The 20,155-nt window shown below is 42.8% G+C and overlaps 1 protein-coding gene across 3 annotated transcripts in view; it reads left to right on the forward strand.

Moving 5' to 3' along the window:
* tp53bp2a (tumor protein p53 binding protein, 2a) overlaps nt 1-19,828 on the forward strand; it is a 36,504-nt gene extending 16,676 nt beyond the window's left edge. The window contains exons 6-20 of one of the 3 annotated variants that reach the window (XM_030069877.1): nt 1,217-1,391; nt 1,653-1,834; nt 1,939-2,103; nt 2,529-2,567; nt 4,247-4,294; nt 5,276-5,459; nt 8,376-8,498; nt 8,609-8,730; nt 9,381-9,786; nt 15,083-15,939; nt 16,937-17,074; nt 17,584-17,717; nt 17,851-18,017; nt 18,132-18,331; nt 18,488-19,828. In XM_030069877.1, the coding sequence (XP_029925737.1) occupies nt 1,217-1,391; nt 1,653-1,834; nt 1,939-2,103; nt 2,529-2,567; nt 4,247-4,294; nt 5,276-5,459; nt 8,376-8,498; nt 8,609-8,730; nt 9,381-9,786; nt 15,083-15,939; nt 16,937-17,074; nt 17,584-17,717; nt 17,851-18,017; nt 18,132-18,331; nt 18,488-18,529 (2,982 nt within the window). In that variant the 3' untranslated portion in view covers nt 18,530-19,828. The remainder of the gene's footprint in view (nt 1-1,216; nt 1,392-1,652; nt 1,835-1,938; nt 2,104-2,528; nt 2,568-4,246; nt 4,295-5,275; nt 5,460-8,375; nt 8,499-8,608; nt 8,731-9,380; nt 9,787-15,082; nt 15,940-16,936; nt 17,075-17,583; nt 17,718-17,850; nt 18,018-18,131; nt 18,332-18,487) is intronic. The other 2 variants (XM_030069878.1, XM_030069879.1) reach the window with 2 other exon arrangements.
* Nucleotides 19,829-20,155: the final 327 nt, after the last annotated feature.

Below are 20,155 nucleotides of genomic sequence, written 5' to 3' on the forward strand. Positions count from 1 at the left end.
GGAAGAACAGTCTGTTTCTCTCTTTTTTTCTCGTTCTTTTTTTCTCTTTCTGTTGCTGTCTCTCCTTGAAGGTACCATGCAGTCTGTGTCTCTGGGTTGCGTGCTCATCCAAAAGTTGTTAGTGTGTATGCCTGAGGATAACAAAGGAAGGATTTTGACCTTACGTAGTGATCTACACTTGCACTTACGTCATATAATCGAACGGATATTGCCATCAGCGTACATGAACTGGAACATAGCTGAATAAAAGCTGTACTGTGCTCATCTGGGAACCTGTTCAGGAGGGATCTGTCAGGTTTTATGACACACTGTGTGATAGTTCAAGACTCTTGGATGAGTTTGAATAATTTAAGGCTGTTGAGCTCCACAGAATGTTTTCTTAGAGCTTATTTTCACAGAAAGTACACAAGTTAATAGCAGCAGCCTGGGTGAGTAGTTGCAGGGGATTGGGGAGGTGGGGGGTTACACACTCACTGCTTCAAATGTAAGCAGTGCTGATGGCCACTGAACTTCACCCCAGCAGTTGATAGCTCAGTATTTTGGCACTTGAGCTATAGTTGTTGAGAGAGATATGGGTATTACAAATGCACATCCCCTGCTCAGAATAAAGATATTCTTCACAGGGCTAAGTCCTAAGATTATATGCAGCTTCTACTTGTCTTTTCCCCATCTTCCTATGTCTATCTTATCTGACAGGTCTTCACTTTTACCCTGTTTCTCCAGGACAGGTTCTTATACCTCTCTGCCCCACAACAGAAGCACCCTTATATGATTTGTTCAACATTTATTTATGTGCTTGCTGTTTCTCTAACATTATTATGGACGGTGGCAGTAGCCTAAAGGTTAGACAAGCATGTTTGTGACTGGAAGATTACAGCAAAGCTTTCCTGCATCAAAACTAAAAGAGAGAGAGTGAGAAATGATATACTGTTAAAAACTATTATTTAGGTGCTCCCAAGTACAGCACTTAATTCCTAGCAGTTCCTGTGGAACTGCTCAGTGACCAGCAAGGGAAATCTGTGCATGTCTTGGTCAGCTCTGAGGTGTGAATACATGTACTGTATGAGCATCAAAAAAAGCATGCACACTTACCCGTAAAGGAATTGGTAAATTAAAGTTCATGGGGATGTGACGGTGCGATTGCATACTTGCTCCCTGTTTTCTGCTGCCTGACCATTCTTCTTCTGTCTGTTTCTCCACTCTCTTGCCTCTGCAGGAGCAGCGGCTGCGCTACTTGAAGCAGCAGGAGCAGCGTCAGCAGCAACAGGCCTCGGAGCAGGAGAAGCTGCAGCGCCTCCGGGAGAATGTGGAGAACCAGGAAAGTCGGCTGAAGAAGGTTCGGGCCCTCAAGGGCCAGGTGGAGCAGAAACGGCTCAGCAATGGCAAACTGGGTGAGCTCCAATAATGGCTCATGGATCAAAGAACAGACAAACTATGAGAACTGGATGACTGGATATGTGGAATCACTAAGAACTGCCAAATACACAGATTCATTGGATTTTTTTTATCCTATATGTGGCTGATTATAATAGATTAGAATAAATAATAGATTAGAGTATATTAAGCCTATATGGGAGACAACATAGTTTTTCTTTCTCTAATGATATTCCATCTCTCTCCTTTCATGTCTGTCTCTTCATCCCTCTCTGTAGTGGAGGAGATTGAGCAGATGAATAACCTGTTCCAGCAGAAGCAGAGGGAGCTGGTGGTGGCTGTGTCTAAGGTGGAGGAACTCAGCCGACAGCTAGAGATGCTGAAGAATGGCAAGATGGACTCCTTCCATGACAACCAGAGCTCCGTGGCTGAACTGGACCGCCTTTACAAGGAGCTCCAGGTTTGTGTGTATTTGAGTGTTTTCGCCAGGGTAGATCCTATCCATCCTCCTATCCTTTAAAATAAGCGTACATGCTGAACTGTTCCTCCTTCTTTGATGGTCAGCTGAGGAACAAGCTAAACCAGGAGCAAAATGCTAAGCTGCAGCAGCAGAGAGAGAACCTAAACAAACGCAACCTGGAGGTGGCTGCCATGGACAAACGGGTCAATGAGCTCCGAGATCGCCTGTGGAAGAAGAAGGCAGCACTGCAGCAGAAAGAGAATTTGCCAGTGAGTATTATCACACACACCCATCCATCCATCCATCCATTCGCCACCCTGAATTGGGTTAAAGACAGTACAAAATCCTGGACGGGTCACCAGTCCATCACAGGGCTAACAGACAGACAAACACATCCATGCTCACATTCACACCTATAAGCAATTTAGAGTGTAATTCTTCTGACCTGCATGTTTTTGGACTAACCAAAAAAGTACTCATATGATCTTGATGCAGGACACCTTTACAACATCTCTGGCGTTTGTCGAACATGATGGCATGATTTTAATAGTTGTTGTGACCTTCTCAGTTCATCAGGACGCTAATATTCTACAGTATCTGCTTACCAATAATGGAAATTGTTTCAACCAGAGCTCCCCCTAGTGGTCAGAGAGAGTAAAGACTGTTTGTCTGTATTTCTCTTTATCTCTGGAAGCCTCAGGTTCCCCGGTATTCAGAGCTGCCCCATGCCAACGTAAGGCTCCTCAACCTCAACCTGACTATCCTCTCTATGGGGAAACTTAATGACCACCTGACACAATGAAGTTGCCTCTGATCTCTCTCTTTCTTTGTCTTTCTTTGATCTCTCTGTCTCTCTTTCTAAAATGGGTGGTGGGGACTGATCATTGTTTTGATCATGTCACAAAGCTGCATCTGAGTTTACAGACGGCCCAGCTGTGTCTTCAGTCCCATTTGGTAGAAACAACTCTTGAAGATGAGAGAGGAATAATGAGTGTAGGCAGACAGGCAGGAATGTCAATGGAGATGCTATCTCTTCTGGCTGGCAGAAACAGGAAAATGCATCCATCCAACTTTGTCTAACTTTTTCTTGTAAAACAAACAGTGGTTTGGGATTCTAGATTACATTTTATTATCAGCAACAGCAAATAATTCAACAAATGTCAGTCTGTAAGGCTTGACATCCAGTACATGTCCTTTTGTGTGTTAATGTTTTGGCTCCCAGCTCACTGCCTGACGTCTTCCTGCTCCTCTGCTCCTCTCCTCTCCCTCCCTTAGTTGTTTTGAATACTAGAGTTGCCATGGGACTGTTAAATGAGAGTAAACAAACTCCCCTTTGAAATACTTTGCAGTGAGGATAAATTAACATATTCATTGGTCTTCAGTTTGAGTTTGATACTTACTTTTGTAGAGAGAATCAAGGATGCAAGGAACAAGTGGCCAAAATGCGACATAATTACACTGAGTGGCTGATGGATGATTTCCTTTCTCGTTCATCTTCTTAAATAACATGAATCAGTTTCTATAATTTTGCTTTCTCAATCAGGTTGATGGTATGTCAGATAATAACAAATGTGTTTTGGTGGACTTCCACATTAACCTTCTTTTCCCAATCAAATTAACATTCTCCCAACTAACTACAGAGATTATTTTGTTAATATTGCTCATTATTCAGTGATACATTTTTAATGCAGACCACAAGGATGTTTGTATTCAGACTGCCATCAGAAAGTACATGTTTTGTATTGTAGGTATGGGAAAATAGCCTACTTAGTATGCATCCTGCAGTGTTGACAAAGCAAATACAGCCTACAAATTAAATATCCCTATAAGGTATTTCATAAATAATTTGGTATAATAGATATTTAACATCCTTTTCAAGTCATACTTCAGGTTTTTTTTTTTTTAGATGAATGAGCAATTTGCACCCTAAGAGTGGGTGAGTCCAATATTAAAGAAGCCCACCTTTTGTTTTGTTTTGATGCCTCTTATTGAAGTAGGAGCTGAGGAGAGAAAGGTGTGTGTGTGTGTGTGTGTGTTTGTGTGTGTGTTTGTGTGTGTGTGTGTTTTTGAGATGAAGGGCTGAATAGGCCCCAGTGAGGAGGTGATTTACCCACACTCTGCCCAGAATCATAATGAGTAGGCCTTTTTCACACTAGCACAAAGACACACTCCGTCCAGGCTGCTCTCTCCGCCAGCCAAACAGCAAGGGTCTGGCTGACATCACCCAGCAAGCATGTATAACCATACTGACTGAAGAGAGGTGCTCTGAGAGAGGCCAGCTTGGAGTCATCTCACACTATCTAAGTCACATAGTTCAGGAAACTGGAAGAGCAGGATAACATTAGATTGGTACAAGGGGACTGTGTGTTATTTTGAACTGCTGTTGCATGTTTGTGCTTTTGTTTTCTCAAGAATGGCTATCCTGGTAAAGAGAGGGCTTCAAAAGACACTCATCTCCAGGTAACTAAACTGACATCGGAGCTGAACTGTGCGTCTGTTTCTCTCTAGAATCTGATCTCTGTAGCATGACTTGGCACAACAGTAGATTTGTGCTTTGTTTTACCCCTTGCTCTTGACAGACATAGGGAGTCGTGTTCATCTTGTTTTAAAGGGACACTCTTTGCCTTAATCCCCTCAGCTGTGTAAGATGAGTTTTTATCCAGTGAATGACTTTCAGTTTGAAAGATGTTTGGGGACTGTGCTCCCCAAGTTTGAAGGGAAGGTCAAGCAAGTAAGCAATAAAACATTTTATTTCTTCCTTAAACCATCATGGCTTCTGTCCCCTAACTTCAAGCTCTAAATCTCAATTTAAGGGTGAGAGATTTAAATACAGAGAGGTCATAACTGCTGTGTAGGTTTTAGATACTCTCTCCAAGGCAAAGTGCCCAAAAACACTCTTAGCCCCTCTAAAATCACTGTAAAGTATTGTATTTAATGGCATATAATAATATGTCAGTACACATAACTTCAAAAGAAAAAACACAAATGTTCAGTAAGTCTTACACTGGTATTTAGAATCAGTTACTATTTTCCAAACAATTTAGTTCCTCAACAGTAGTTAAAGTGTTTGCTGAGCAGTACAAGTGTGAGTATTAGTGATCTTTGATTAGATCATTAATGTTCATAGTTAAGCAATTGAAGATGCACATTTATTGGGTATTTTACTGTGTAAACTTTATTTTACTTTGTACATGACTCAACCCATCACAACTGAGGACTGCAGCGTTTTAAAAAAAATGATCATCACTAAAAAAAACAGATCATTTATGTTCATTTGTCTGAATAGTAAATTCTCTCTCCGCTGTCCACTCAGCACTACAATACATATTTCCATTACTCTGCATATGTCTAATACTGTACATATTTCCATTACTGCCAGTGGTCCTTTAACAAGCCTCTTTAACAAGCTTTTTCCCCTCTCTTTTCACTTTAATTGTCCAGCTGCCCTCTGATGGCCCAGCCAGTCAGCAGTCGGGTCCGTCTCGTGTGGCAGCGGTTGGTCCCTACATCCAGTCATCCACCATGCCCCGCGGCCCAGTGAGGCACGATCTGCTAGTCAAACCTGCCTACCCAGACGGCACTGCCACCCTACCAGCCCACGACGTGCAGAACAAGGGCAGCACAGGTGAGCAGCCAGATGAGACACCCAGCCTGCAGTCTCATACCTCCCACTTGCCTGTGTCTTTCTGACCATGATCAAGTCTGTGCCATGACCAAACCTAGCAGCAGGCCTGCACTTTGTCCAACTTCTCATTTTACATTTACAATTTAGTCATTTAGCTGAGGCTACTATTCAGGGTGACTTAGGGCAAGTGCAGCAATCAAGCTTAATTCTTAGATCACCACTATTTTAAAGTCCCCATGATGATGTAGGAGTGAAACAGTGAAGTGCTAAAAAATAGGACAAAGACCGAGGTGATCTTTTTCTTCTCCACTGCATTGCATTGCTGTTCATTTATAAGGACTGACCTTTTTGCCTAAAGATAAAAGTCATGCTTTCTCTTCAAGAGTTGAAATGACAAAAGTATCCTGCCCCAGCAGGAGCTGAGGAGTCTGGGACACCTTCTGCTTGTGATGTCACCTTGAGCTCAGAAGGTAGCTAGTTATTCCACATCCTGGACGGTGTGCAGTGGCCTTGTACTGATGAATTTTACATCTGATCATCAGCAGCTTTTATTCACTTTGCTAAATTTTTTGCTAAAGCACTTTTGATGTGTTTTGCAGTGGTTGAATCAGCTACAGTATTCACTATGACTGTTGCCATGGTTTGTGTGTTTGTGCTCTTCTTTTTATTCACTCTTGCTCCACTAGTTTCACAAGGGCCAACCAGAAATGTTTATACATGGGCAAATTTTCAGTTATCTCATTTTAATGCCTCCTGTGATTGCCAAGGCTTACCACCAGATGGGGATGGAGTGCAGGCCTCCATGAACAAAAGTCCCATTACACACACTGATGCCTGTATCTACTCAGGTTCATATCCTGGGTAATCTCTCAGAATGGGCCTTGGAAAGAGGACAGAGAAATGCCCTGCTTTCTGTCTGTGTTCTTGGCTGTCTAAACTAGATCTGATAGTGAAAAAGGAGTTTTTATTCGAGCATTAAATTACAGGCAGAGAGTGAATGGACAGCAATAGAGTAGAAGGCAGCTGGGTACAGTTGTATGTTTTTTCAGAACATCAGTTCTGATTTTAACCAAACATTGACTTTTAATCCTGAATTAAAATCTGAAAAATAAGGGCTGGGGTGTGACAAGTCTGAATAATGGAGACAGCACTTAACAACACTGTTAAAGTGTTCAAAAGGGCACAGAGTTCTACAGAAGTCTGAGTTTGATGTTATTTACACTCCCAGTTGTGCTTTTTTGACAGCAAGTAAGACCAAATAAAACTATTTTTTTCTTTTCTTTTTAAAAATCCTGGCTGGGAGTTATAGAAAGAATAGTGGTTGTTGTGGTTGTTGTTTGTGCTGTGCCTGTAGGCCCCCTCTGCCCAGAGACTATAGTTGTATGAGTGCTGTGTAATGGAGGGAAAGGAAACCTGGTTAAACAGATGACAGAGTGGAGCGGAGACACATCCCATTTACAGATCCTTTTTGCGCTACGCTCTGCAATGAGTCTTGCTCATACACTCCCTCACTCTCACAGCTCTCTTTAAATAAATTCCCCAGTGGGTAGTGGGCCAGCAGAAAGCTTGATAGCATTAAAAATGAATGATCTGACACCAGAATTAGTCATTTCAGAACAACAGCACAAGGGACCCTCCCCTCCTCCCTCCACCTTCCCCCATCTCTCATCCTGTCTTCCTCACCTCCTCATCAGCGCATCAGAGGTTAGAACTGGAGAAAGGAAGGAACTAAAAGTAACAGGTTTTTCCCTGTCTGCCATGATGTTGCATGCAATTACTTCCGCATGGTGAGCCGATATGCAGTATGGAAAGACGAAGAGAGACTGGGGGGTGGGGAGGGGTGCAGAGGAATCTGCTGCTGGCCCATCCCAGTTCCTCTACTGCAGGGCCGGTGAGCAGAGTATCAGGCAGGCTCCTGGGGGTTGTGCTGGTCTCTGTGTGGCCCCTCGGGGGGCGGGGGGCCCCTACCTGGACCCAGCCAACAGCATGTCTAGAGTAGAGGCAGATCTGGATATCTAAGGCTACTTTGGTTTTCTTCTCTCTCGTATGCATCCTCAGAAGCCATGTTCTTGCTTAAGCCTCTGAAAGAGCTGCGGGCTAAGAGAAAAGGTACACACTTTTGTTTGTGTGTGTGCGTGTGTGTTTACCCTCAGTAGATTCTCTAGGTTTTGTCATGTTTTCGTGTTGTCCTTACAAGTGTGTTTCGAAGTGTGTTTATTCTCCATTTGAGTGATTGCCACTGAAAGACATGAAAAGAGAACATGTTGTTTTTTTTCATCATTTCTTAGTTAGCTCTGCGGTGCTTCTTGTTTGTTGTGCTGCTGTTTATTAAAGCGTGTTGTTTGAGCTTTCTCCTCGGTTCTCTTTCTGCCGTTCTAAATGGGTCAGTTGGAAAAAGCGCATAACCTTCAGTTGAACCAATGTTCTGTGTGGATTCTGACCGACCCAATCAGGTCTCTTGCGCTCTGTCTCTGTGTGTGTGTCTGTGTGGTGTGTGTGTGTGTGTTTGTACAGTATACCTCTTTAGAAGGAAAACGCATTGAACTACAATCTTGAGGCAAGGAAATGGAAATTATGATTTTTATTACCATATTTAATGTGATGCTAATCTTGCCAGTTGCCAAGAGCCCTCTGCTTTTGTGGTTCATGTAATGGTGAATGCCTAAGGACTTACAATCAGCCAAAGAGGCAATGATGAGAAGAGAGAGAAAGAGAAAATTTACTGTCATATGTGGTTTGTTCTTCTGCAAAATCCAGTTATTGTTTCCTCTGTTTTTCTTCACAACTGTCTTTTCATATAGGCAGATTATGGTTCAAGCTAGTTTGGGGACATTCTTCTTTACTTTTGTGGAAGATTCCTGTGGTTACCATTGATAGCTAAATACCGCACCTCCTCTATTTGTGACTGTCCCTCAGGCACTCAGTCATCCAAGCTGGCAGACTGGAGCTCTTCGGGTCCAGAGTCCAACACCAATGGTCATGGTCCAGCTTCAACACTACCACGAATGAGCTCTCACTCCAGCACCAATGTAGAACAAGGTAACAGACATACACAAACTCAAGCACTGGTTCTGTTTTTCTGTTTTTGTAGTCTTACTGTCTGAGCCTGTGGTCAACAGAAACTGATATGTCTTTGTGTATGTGCTAAGATGACACAGAATTGAAGAGGGACAAGAAGGTACGTCCATTTTCCATGTTTGAGCCCACCGAAGCGCCTGCCTCCTCCCTCCGCAAGAACCAGAGCAGTGATGACTTGGTCAGGGACGCTCAGGTGAGAGAGCAAAGGAGCGTGAGAGCAACATACTCTTATCCCTACAACTCATTCATCAGTTTTTGCTCTTGAAGTGTTGTATGCACAAGCGTACCCTCCACCTGGATTAAGTATGTCCAATAAGCACATGTGGTCTTCAAGTGAAAGAATGCATGCAGCAGCAACTTAAACATAGGTGTTGATAGCACCATCTAGTGTGTTATAATTCATTTTTATTATGTAAAGGTGCCCAAGTTGTGGTTTCATATCAAGGCTAAGCTTACCATCATAAGAAAATGGAATGAAATAATCACTCAAAGCATATTGCCATACAAACATTTTTGTCACCTTCATGTCTTCTTATTTGGGTTGTCTATCTTATATGGAGCAGCAAAGTTTGACACCATAAAGTTTGGAATTTATGACAAAAAATGTGATATACATCTAAATGACTATGATATTCTCCTTTCAGTGCATACATGCCCATAATTACATGCCTTGCAAGTGATTTTAATAAGTAAATACTCAAAATGCCCTAATCACCCATGTTGTCCTTCATCCTTAGATGAAATCATAAACCCATTACTTGAAGAGGTTTAAACATCATAACATCTTTACAGAAAAACATGGCATCTAATTTGCTGTCCCTTTCTCCCTCCTCATCCTTCCAGTCTGCTGCCAAACCACCTGTCAAGGTGCCCCCTCCCGTCCCGAGCAAACCCAAAGGTCCTGTGGTCGGGCCTTACGGCAAACCAGGCCTCAACACAGGTACATTCCCTAAAGCCAAGCCCCACAGCCAGCAGCCCCAGGCCGCCCAGGGCCGTGGCCCTCTCCCACCCTCTCAGAGCCAGACACTCCCGCTGCCTGCCAAGCAGGATGCCCCACCTGCGGCCACAGTGAGGCCCTTCACCCCAGAGCTGCCTTCCAAAGACTCCAGCCTGAGTAAACCCCAGACCCTTGCTGCCAGCTCCATCTACTCCATGTACACCCAGCAGCCTGGCCCAGGGAAGTCCTTCCAGCCAGGTGTGCAGGGGGCTCTCAATAGGTCCCAGAACCGTGGCAATGGATTTGTTAGTGGTAAGAATATTTTCTACTTCAATTCAATTAATTTATTGTCCCCTCGGGGAAATTAGTATTGCAGCCAGAACAACAAACATACACAAGATAGCCAACACAACAAATAAACAATGTGACATAAAACAGCTTCACAGCAGGATTTAAGATCAAGAGCTCATACCAAGAGAGACCATCAGAATCAAAAGGTGCAGGTGCACACCAGCCACAGGCCAGAAATCGACCAACAGTCTCAGTGTTTAATGCTGTTAAGGAGGTGAACAGCAGAAGGGACAAATGACACTTGGAGTCTTTTTGTCCTCCCAGTCGGGGCCCGGAAACGACGGCCCGAAGGCAACAAGTCAAACTCGCTCTGAAGTGGGTGGTTCAGGCAGTCCAATATAGAATGAGCCTTCCGCAGGACCTGTTTATTGTAGATGGCCAAAAGGCCCTCATATTGGCACCCAGAAACTTTGCCAGCAGCTTTCACCAATCTGCTCAAACGGTTCTTGTTGGCCAGATTCAAGTTCCCGAACCAAGCAATAATACAAAAGGATAAAACAGATTCAATAACGCTTCTATAAAAAAGAGACAACATATTAGTGCAAACATTAAAAGATCTCATCTTTCTTAGAAAGAATAGTCTCTTCTGGACCTTTTTAGAGGTGGCATCAACATGAGGCTCAAAACATAGCTTATGGTCAATAACCACACCCAAATATTTATAATTGTCCACCATCTCAATGGCAGCTGCCTTAATAGAAATAGGTAGAGGGCAAGGTGGGGCTTTCCTGAAATCGATAGCCATATCTTTGGTTTTGGCAACGTTTAAATGGAGGAAAGAATTATCACACCAGGATACAAAGTCATCCACAACCTGCCCATGTCCCGTCTCATCCCCCTCCAAAAGGCTAACAATAGCCGTGTCGTCAGCAAATTTTAAGATGTATCTGTTATTGACATTACTGCGACACTCGTTAGTATACAAGATATATAAAAGTGGAGATAGACAACAACCCTGAGGAGAACCTATAGAGGAAGGGAGAACATTAGAGCACACACCATTTACCTTCACGCACTGTGTCCTATTGGTAAGAAAATCTAAAATCCAGCCAATTAAATTGGGGTCAAGTTTGAAATTATCAATAAGCCTTTCAACCAACAGGTGAGGTTGTATGGTGTTAAACGCAGATGAGAAATCCACAAATAAGACTCTGGCATGGGTTTTTGGGGCTTCCAGGTGTTTGAACAACAAGTGCAAAAGACTAACCACCGCATCCTCCACACCTCGGCCAACTCTATATGCAAACTGAAATGGGTCGAGGAGGTGTTCAACCTGGGGTAAAATCTCCCTTTTAATGATCTTTTCAAAAGACTTCATTACAAGAGAAGTCAAGGCTACAGGTCTAAAATCATTCAGTGCAACAGGGGAGCTATTCTTGGGCACAGGAACTATCACCGAATGTTTCCAAATCTTGGGAACACGTTGCAGCCTTAACGATTCCAAGAAAATGAAATGAAAAATCACACTTAACTGGTCTGCACATAGTTTTAACACTTTACCACAAATACTGTCATGTCCAGGGCTCTTGGCCCTAGTGTGCCTAAATTGGTTAGCCACCTCTTTAACATCAATGGTAAGGGATGGAAGAGCAGTGGTCTTCTCCTTTAGAACCTCCAATTTAGAAGTAAAATCATAATTCTCAAAACGAAGATAAAAGTTATTAAGACCATCAGCCAGACATTTATCTGAGTTAAAACCATCCAAGGAAATTGTGCGATTACTCTTTGTTTGCATTCCTGTCATAATTTTCATTCCAGACCAGGCTCCCTTGAGGTTATTGCTGCTGAGTTCAGCTTCAATCTTATCCTTATACTTTAATTTGGCCTTATGTATTTCTGACCTCACTTCCTTTTTCAATTCCCTTTCTGCAGGAATATCCCCCTTTTTAAAAGCATTTTTTCTCTTATGAATCAGGTCCCTCAAATCCTTGGAAAGCCAAGGTTTGTTATTCGGGAACATCTTGATTTTTCTGGAGGGAATCACAGAGTCTTTGCAAAAGGAGATATAACAACACACCACATCAGTCAGTTCATCCAGATCAGCAGTGTTCTCCTGGAATATGGTCCAGTCAGTACAGTCGAAACACCCCTGTAGGGCAAGAGAGCTGTCTTTTGTCCAGACTTTAACTTCCTTCACACACACCTTCTCCCTTTTCAGCACAGATCTATAGGCAGGTAAGAGGTGGACCGTATTATGGTCTGAAGAACCCAGCGCAGGACCTGCTACAGACTTATATGCCCCTTTGATAGGGCCATAACATAGATCAAGGGTTCTGTCACGACGAGTGTGGCAGGTAACATATTGATAAAAATGATTCAATGATTTCCTAAGATTACAGTTGTTGAAATCACCCAAAATGAAATGGGGAGCTTCAGGAGAAATGGACTGGAGATCATGAGACACTTTAAAGATGATATCAGCGGCAGCTTTAACGTCAGCTTTGGGGTGAATGTAAACAACGGTGACAAATATTTGAGGAAATTCTCTGGGGAGGTAGAACGGCCTTACCGACACGGACAAAAGTTCAATGTCGGGATGACACAGTCGCTCACGCACAGTGACATTGCTGCACCAACTGCGGTTGACATACAGGCATACACCCCCTCCCTGAGATTTACGCGTCACCACACTATCCCGGTCCAAACGAACTGGAGCCCCAAAGCCGCTGATTTGTAAGGAAGAGTCACTGTCCGTATCAGTCAACCAGGTCTCTGTAAACGCCATGAGACAGGCATTTCTGTAATCCCGTAGATGAAGTACATTCCCTTGTAATTCATCAGTCTTGTTTCTGAGAGATTGTACATTTGCCAGGATCATAGAAGGCAGAGGAATCCGATTCATATTATGAAGCCTCCTGATGCGCTGACGCACACCGCCCTTCTTTCCTCGTTTTCTTGGATAACGCGTTTTCTCAAAGTTCACGTTTCGCCCTGTGGAGGAAGCCTTCACAAGATTTAGATCCGTGCTGGAGAATATAGGATTATCCGCAGTCAGATAGCACCACCGCAGTCCCAGAAGCGCCTCACGTGTGTATGTGATTGTTTGGGAGTGAGAGTGACTCCCGGCACTTAATTATATTTTTTCTTTGAGATTTATGTCTGAATCATGTTGTCCAGGCTAATAGTTTATCTAAAGCTGATTATCTTAGCCTCCTGTGAACACAAATGAATGGGATGTTTTTTCTCCTTTGATTTCATTAATGCTACTCTCAGTCGTAGAGTCAGCCCAAACACTCACATAGACTTAAAACACTTTCTCTGGTTTCCCTCTGAGTGCAATACAAAATCCAACCTTACATGTAAGAGGGTACTGACTCAGAGCAGCCATCAGTGAATGCAGTTAAATACATTATGTTCAGAAGCAGAGCAACAAAATTTGAATAAAATATCAAAGTAATGTAACTCACGTTATCCAAGAAAAACTCCACCCATAGATTTTCCTAGCTTCAGGTTGAGACTACAGCTGTAGCAGCATCAGTTGGGAGTCTCCTCCTCAATCAAGTGGATGGTGATATGAAATGTTAAGACTGATACTGGATGAATACAAACAGCTGTTGGACTGTTTCAGTCTTTACCCGTATGCTTGAAGTATCTTAGAAACAGGACTGCTGATTCAATGTGAATATGTCTCTTCGGACAATTGAACTTATCAGTCAAGCCAATTTGTCGTAAACACTTGTTATATGACTTGACAAGTGATCTTAAACAATTATTGCTCTCCTGACATGTTTCATGCACAGTGCTTTTATTGATGTCATCTAAATCTTAAAGACACATGACCAAAATCGTGTCATTCTGATGTAAATCCATCCTTCTGCCATCCTGTTGAACATACTCAACATGAACATACTCACACGTCACTGACTACATGAGAAGCTAGAAAGGCTACACCATCTGTTACGTCTTTCCCTCTCAAACACAATTGCTGGCTGGAACTGTGGAAATGAAATGGAACAAATTTTCTCCAGCCCTGTTTCTATTTATAAGATTTTTATTATAATACACGCTAGCACTGCAAAATGGAATGACAAACTGTAGTGTACAAGAAATGTGACTGCTGAAGTTACAAAGCATTAACCACAGAGGGTTATTCATACAACTCACTGGAAGGGTTAGCATGGTGTTGTGATCTGAAGTTTTGTTTTGTTGTTTGTAAACAGGAATTACTGGATCAGTTTTAACATTTGTATTTTTTGCTGCTCTGCCACCCTGTTTTCATTATTTGCATATTCTCTAAGCAGTTCACATTAGCATGCTGGCTTTATGAATAACCATCATTTTGTTCTGAGAACAGGTTTGTATATGTGCTAATTCCTCTTGTGGCTCCATCATGGTACATATTTATGGTTAAGTTGAAATTACCAAGCCACAGATTTGACACACTGCAGTGTTGTGCTAGTGGAATTTTATGAATATGGGCCTTATAATTGTTTGAGTTTTCATATACCACTTGTGAAAGTGTTAGCAATACTTTAGAATACTGACTTATGAATCAAACAGGCCAGAGAGGGAAACAGCAAAATATAGTCAATAAAGTAAAAGAAATAAAAAAATAAAGGGCCAGTCAGTATTTTAGAGAAACTCCCTTTTATAAGTGACACTTAAATATATATATATATATATATATATAGCACCTCCACAGACATAAAGCTGCACTAAGCAATTTCTGACCAGTAGATGGTGTTGAGAACTCAAACTCAGTTTGTAAACAGAGTCATGGTAGATCACCTGTACAAAACCAAAAGTTACGGTGAAAAAATAAATTTTTTGGATGACCCAAGACTCTTGTTTGGTTACTTGGATTACTTTGACCTCTTACCTCCAATTTGAAAATATGGTGGAAGTAGCTGCAGGCTTTGAGCTCACAAGGTAAATTAAGCTGCTTTGAACCTATTCTGTGGCTGCATTTCTGATTTCAGCAACAGAGGCGCTCATGTGACTGATGTGAAATTTTGATGTGTTTGTCTGAAGAACGTTGCTGAAGCTGAAGTAGCAAGGGGTTGAAGAGCAGAGCAGAGGAGGAGCTTATTCAGCCCGATACAGAAATTTAGAAAGCGAAAACCAGGAAATAACATCAGTGTGGCTATAAATTATATGGTGGAAAGAAGACCCACGGTGATGACCTTCACCTTGCAAGGGGTCATTTGTACTGATAAAATGTGAGATTGCCTAATCGAGCTTTAAATTTGTGCTCTGTGTGTGTGTGTGTGTGTGTGTGTGTGTGTGTGTGTGGTTGTGTGGTTGTGGTTGTGTGTAGTTTATGGCAAACCAGTGATCCCCAGTGGAGGTTCCCAGTACCCAGAGAACCCTTACCTGGAGCGCCGATCCCCTGCTCCGGAGACTGAGGTTGATCATAACGGAACCTCGCAGGGAGGCCCTAGCCCATCTGAGGGCCCCCAGCCAGAGGCAGAGCGCATCCCCCGGCCCCTCAGCCCCACCAAGTTGCTTCCCTTTATTTCTAACCCTTATCGTCACCAGAGCGACGGGGACCTGGAGGCCCTGAGGAAGAAGCTCTACAATGCCCCGAGGCCCCTCAAGAAGCGCAGCTCTATCACTGAGCCAGAGGGTCCTGCGGGGCCCAACATCCAGAAACTCCTTTACCAGAAGACCACACTGGCTGCTATGGAAACCACTGTGACCACACCAACCACTCCCACCTATCCTGGTGAAGCAGAAAGAGCAGCAGAGGGATTTGTGGGGCCAGGGGCTCCAGGCACTCTGAGTGGTGCAGAGAATAGCCAGTCAGAGGGAGGTCAGACTGTGGAGGGAGGACAGATCCCCGCTCAAATTCCAGGTCCTAATGTCACCATCTCAGTCCCAGCTGAACAGATCAACCCTCCTTCAGCTATCCCAGAAAGCGAGGACATTATCCCCCCTCCACCCCCAGCCCACCCTGCCCCCAGGCCAGATGACGTTCTCTTCCCACCACTGCCCCCTCCTGGCCCGGATGCAACAATATCCAGCCTGCCCCCTCCGCCTCCTGAGGGGTTCTTGGAAGAGTTCCCCCCCTACCCTCCGCCCCCGTATCCCAGCGGAGCAGAGCAGGAGAGTTTAGGGGAGGACACCTTTAACATGAAGGCACCAGAGGTCACTGGACAGGTCACTCTGCCACCGGTACGGATCAATTTCTTAAACTGCTGAATCACAGTGAAGTGGCTCTCTGAAACCTACTTTGAGTTTGTTTCTATGGGTGGGGATAAGAGGGAACATCTTAAGACATCAAGGGACTTAGTAATGTCCTGAATCCATATTATAGATTATCCTTTTGTGTGCTGTTGTATGTGTTTATTCACTCCCTCACATGTTGTTTGTTAGTTCCACAGTGGCAGGTCATGGGTTACTCTGCTAGTCCAGGCTCCAGACTGCACATTTCTAATGACCTGCTGGTCAGAAGTGACCTGGTATTATGTTATATAATTTCATAATCTCCACCAAGTAATGGTATTGTTTAAGGAGACATTGGGCCCTATTCAGCTTACATTAAGCTGACATCCCTCTTTCTAGTACATACCACCTCCCCTCCATTTACTTAGGTTTGTTGTGTGTTGCAAGTAAACACCAATCAACATTTTTGTTGTTAAGCCTGCACTGATCTACTTAAGAGGGTTTAACTTAAGTGACAGGTTTTACCTTCAAAGGTTGTACCCTTAAGAAATGAGTGTTCTGACCTGTTTCTCCCGCTCAGATCACCACTTCACGTCAACTAATCCTGCAGGTCCCATTCAAGACCCATTTAAATCGAAAGAATCCTTTTTTTCTCTTTTGACTGGAGGTGAACTACCCCTAATCAGCTTGCATAATCATGGTTTAGTGAAATCAATTTGTTTCATACTGGTTGTGCTGTTAAGTTGGCTTAGTGATGAATCAAGAGGTAGAGAAATAAGTCCCTCCTCTTCTCTACGCTCAGTCCAGAGTGAACACGGCAGAGTGAACATTTCCATCAGAACAGGACAGGACAGACACTGGGATGAGACTCTTAATTGTCTCACTTTTGTTTTCTTGGTGTTAGTGTTTGAGATTGTGTGTGTGCAACAAAGCCTTTTTTTTTTTTTTTTTTTTTTGGGATGCGCTGGACGTATGGTCCTTCTCACCTGTTTGATTGTATTTGTAGGGCAAGAGGACCAACTTGCGCAAGGCTGGCTCCGAGCGCATTGACCACAACATGAGGGTGAAGTTCAACCCACTGGCTCTGCTGCTGGACTCCTCTCTGGAAGGAGAATTTGACCTGGTCCAGAGGATCATCTATGAGGTGAGACTTCTCAAGATACGAACATAACATAAACCAGGATTTGTAATGCAATGTCTCTTTAAGAAAGACTAGACATTGTCTGGGTTGTGGTATAATCATAATATCATGTAATGTTATGATATGTTGTTGTCTTTTCCTGGTTTTAAAGACTGCAATACGTTAAACCAGTGTAACTCTTTGAACTTATTAGACTGCTCTGTTCATTTAATACCAGCAGTACTGATGATTGCGTATATAATCTTTTGTGTGTAGGTATCTTATGAAAGCATAGTCAAATAGTCATTGCAACAGTATTATCACTTAACCAATGCTGAGGTATTTAGTCAAAGATACTGTGATATTTGTTTTCAAATCTCCCAAACCTACATCATGGTACCATAACCACTAAAAACACCTATTGTTTTCTAAAAATGCCAAAATTATTCTGCTGAAAATATATTAACATTGAAATTCATTTTTTACACGGTGTGTCTCTTGTTACCTTCACCCACTTAATTTCCTAATCCAAGGTGGAGGATCCCAGCCAGCCCAACGATGAAGGCATCACCGCTTTGCACAATGCTGTCTGTGCTGGCCACACAGAGATTGTCAAATTTCTGGTCCAGTTTGGCGTCAATGTAAACGCTGCTGACAGCGACGGCTGGTAAGTTAACTCATCATCTGGCCCTTTATACAATGCCATTGTGTAACGGCAGTACATATCAAGTTCATTCTCTCCTGTCCCCACTCAGATAAGTGCATTTGTTCACTCCTGTTTTCACTCCCGTCTACCTCAGGACACCTCTCCACTGTGCCGCCTCCTGCAACAATGTGCAAGTGTGCAAGTTCCTGGTCGAGTCTGGGGCGGCAGTGTTTGCTATGACATACAGTGACATGCAGACAGCCGCTGATAAATGTGAGGAGATGGAGGAGGGCTACACCCAGTGTTCTCAGTTCCTCTATGGTGAGTGGAAGCTAACGAAGTCATTTCTGTGTGTGAGGAAGTGAAATGTGTTGTGCGTGTTGTGCTGATATTTACTGTATTGATGTGTATTAATCCCTTTGTGTTCACCCTTAGGTGTGCAAGAGAAGATGGGCATCATGAACAGGGGTGTGGTCTACGGCCTGTGGGACTACACCAGTGAGAACCCAGACGAGCTGACGTTCCGGGAGGGTGACTGCATGACCATAGTCCGCAGAGAAGATGAGGACGAGATCGAGTGGTGGTGGGCGCGCATGGGTGACACTGAGGGTTACATTCCCCGCAACCTCCTTGGGGTGAGTCCTGTGTCCAAAAGATCTCTTAACATGACATCACTGTGAAATACTGTATATGAGTCAAGAAAATGTAATGATATTGACAACCTGTTTCTTAAATGTAGGTCTGGTTTTACAAATGCAGTGTTATGACCTGTCCCCCCTTTGTCCTAACAGCTCTACCCCAGAATAAAGCCAAGACAAAGAAGCCTGGCTTAAAACACAAAGATCCTTGGATATTCCCGTCTGTTAGATGGACTCTACCACATGCATGTCCACAAACACACACACACACACACACAAACACACAGGCTTTAAGAGACTGAGAGAGAACAGACCAACAATCAAATGAAGAATCAAAGACCGACCAAACAACATGAAGGATCTTCAAGAACTATTAACTTTCTGGCCCAACTGGCACTTTTCTTTATCTTCAGCAGAGGATTTCCACACTTATTTTCCCAGACCACTCTTTGTTCTGTGTATTTAAGACACTAATGGCATTAATTTTCCTGTTTGTTTGTTGTTTTTTTTCCCTGGTTTTGCAATCAGATTTAAGTGTCTGAGACAATTTATAAAGTGACCGAACTTCAAATATTTGGATGTAAATGGAAAAAAACAGTATTTTTACGCTAGAAACTGATTTGTACACTTTTGAATAGTCTTTTGAGCTTTTTTTGTCCTATGGGTTACTGGATACTTTCTGGTTTCATACAGTTGGGGCTCAGCAGTGCAGGAGATGAATGTGTGGATGATGATGATGACGATGATGATGCTTTTGAAATGCCCTGTTTCTGTTACTGTGACAATCTTTTGGGGCTTGGTACTTACCTTTATCTTTGTCAAGTGACTGCCTCTGCAGTTTGGAGGTGTAAATTTTCACTTGCAACTACCACTGTTCTAGCTGAGCAAATAGAAAATGAAATGATTGGAGTATGTGTTGTTGAAAAACAACAGTGAAACTTTTGAATGAAGTATTGCTATTGATTCTGTGGTCTATGATGCCAGGAAAGCCAGCTTGTTTTCTCACACTGGCAGTGTGGCTGAGATACCATAGATATTGTGTATACATATATTGTTGTCCCAGCTACTAGTGAAACGTTTCCATAGGAATGATGCTGTTGTGAAAACAGGCTTTGGAAACCCTGTTATGAGGCAACTTGTCATAGAAGGAGATTTCAAAGCAGGATGAATTATAATAATTTTATTACAACCATTCCAGAAGGCTAAATAATGTAAGAAGGCAAGCCTAAACCCAGAAATCTAGACTTTTATAGTGACTGGTAAAACATGACACTCTCCATTATAAGGGCAGATGATGTTTTCTACGTCAAATTATGTCTCTGATGCAAAAAGAGGAAACATCATTCATTCTGAGTTTCTGAAACTCGACTCATCACATACCCGTCAATGCAGAAGTATTTATTTTTGTTACCTTTTTTTTTCCTTTGTCCTCTTGTCAAAACTATAACCACACATGTAGTATTTCTGACATTTACAATAAAATACTTTGTACTACGTCTGGAGTCCATTGTTGTTATTGACTATAAGTGTCAAGTTTTATAGAATTTTTTCACCTGTGGTAAAGGAATAGAGACACCAGATTCATGTGAAGTCTAGCAGGTATGTGGCTGTCCACCCACCTGTTCGTTAATAATGCCTATTAAGAACAGTCTTGGGTTATTTGCTATGTGACATATGCAAAAAATAATGTTTAGATAACAGAGTAAAATGAGAAATGGTTTTCTGTGACTTGGTCAGTTAGTGCATGGTTAAATCCTTCAGGGGCCTCCAGGGAGTCCTCCATAAAATGAGGCATTATTTGATTTCACTACAACTAAAACT

The sequence above is a fragment of the Myripristis murdjan genome, chromosome 15 (genome assembly GCF_902150065.1).
Source record: "Myripristis murdjan chromosome 15, fMyrMur1.1, whole genome shotgun sequence".
Lineage (NCBI taxonomy): Eukaryota > Metazoa > Chordata > Actinopteri > Holocentriformes > Holocentridae > Myripristis > Myripristis murdjan.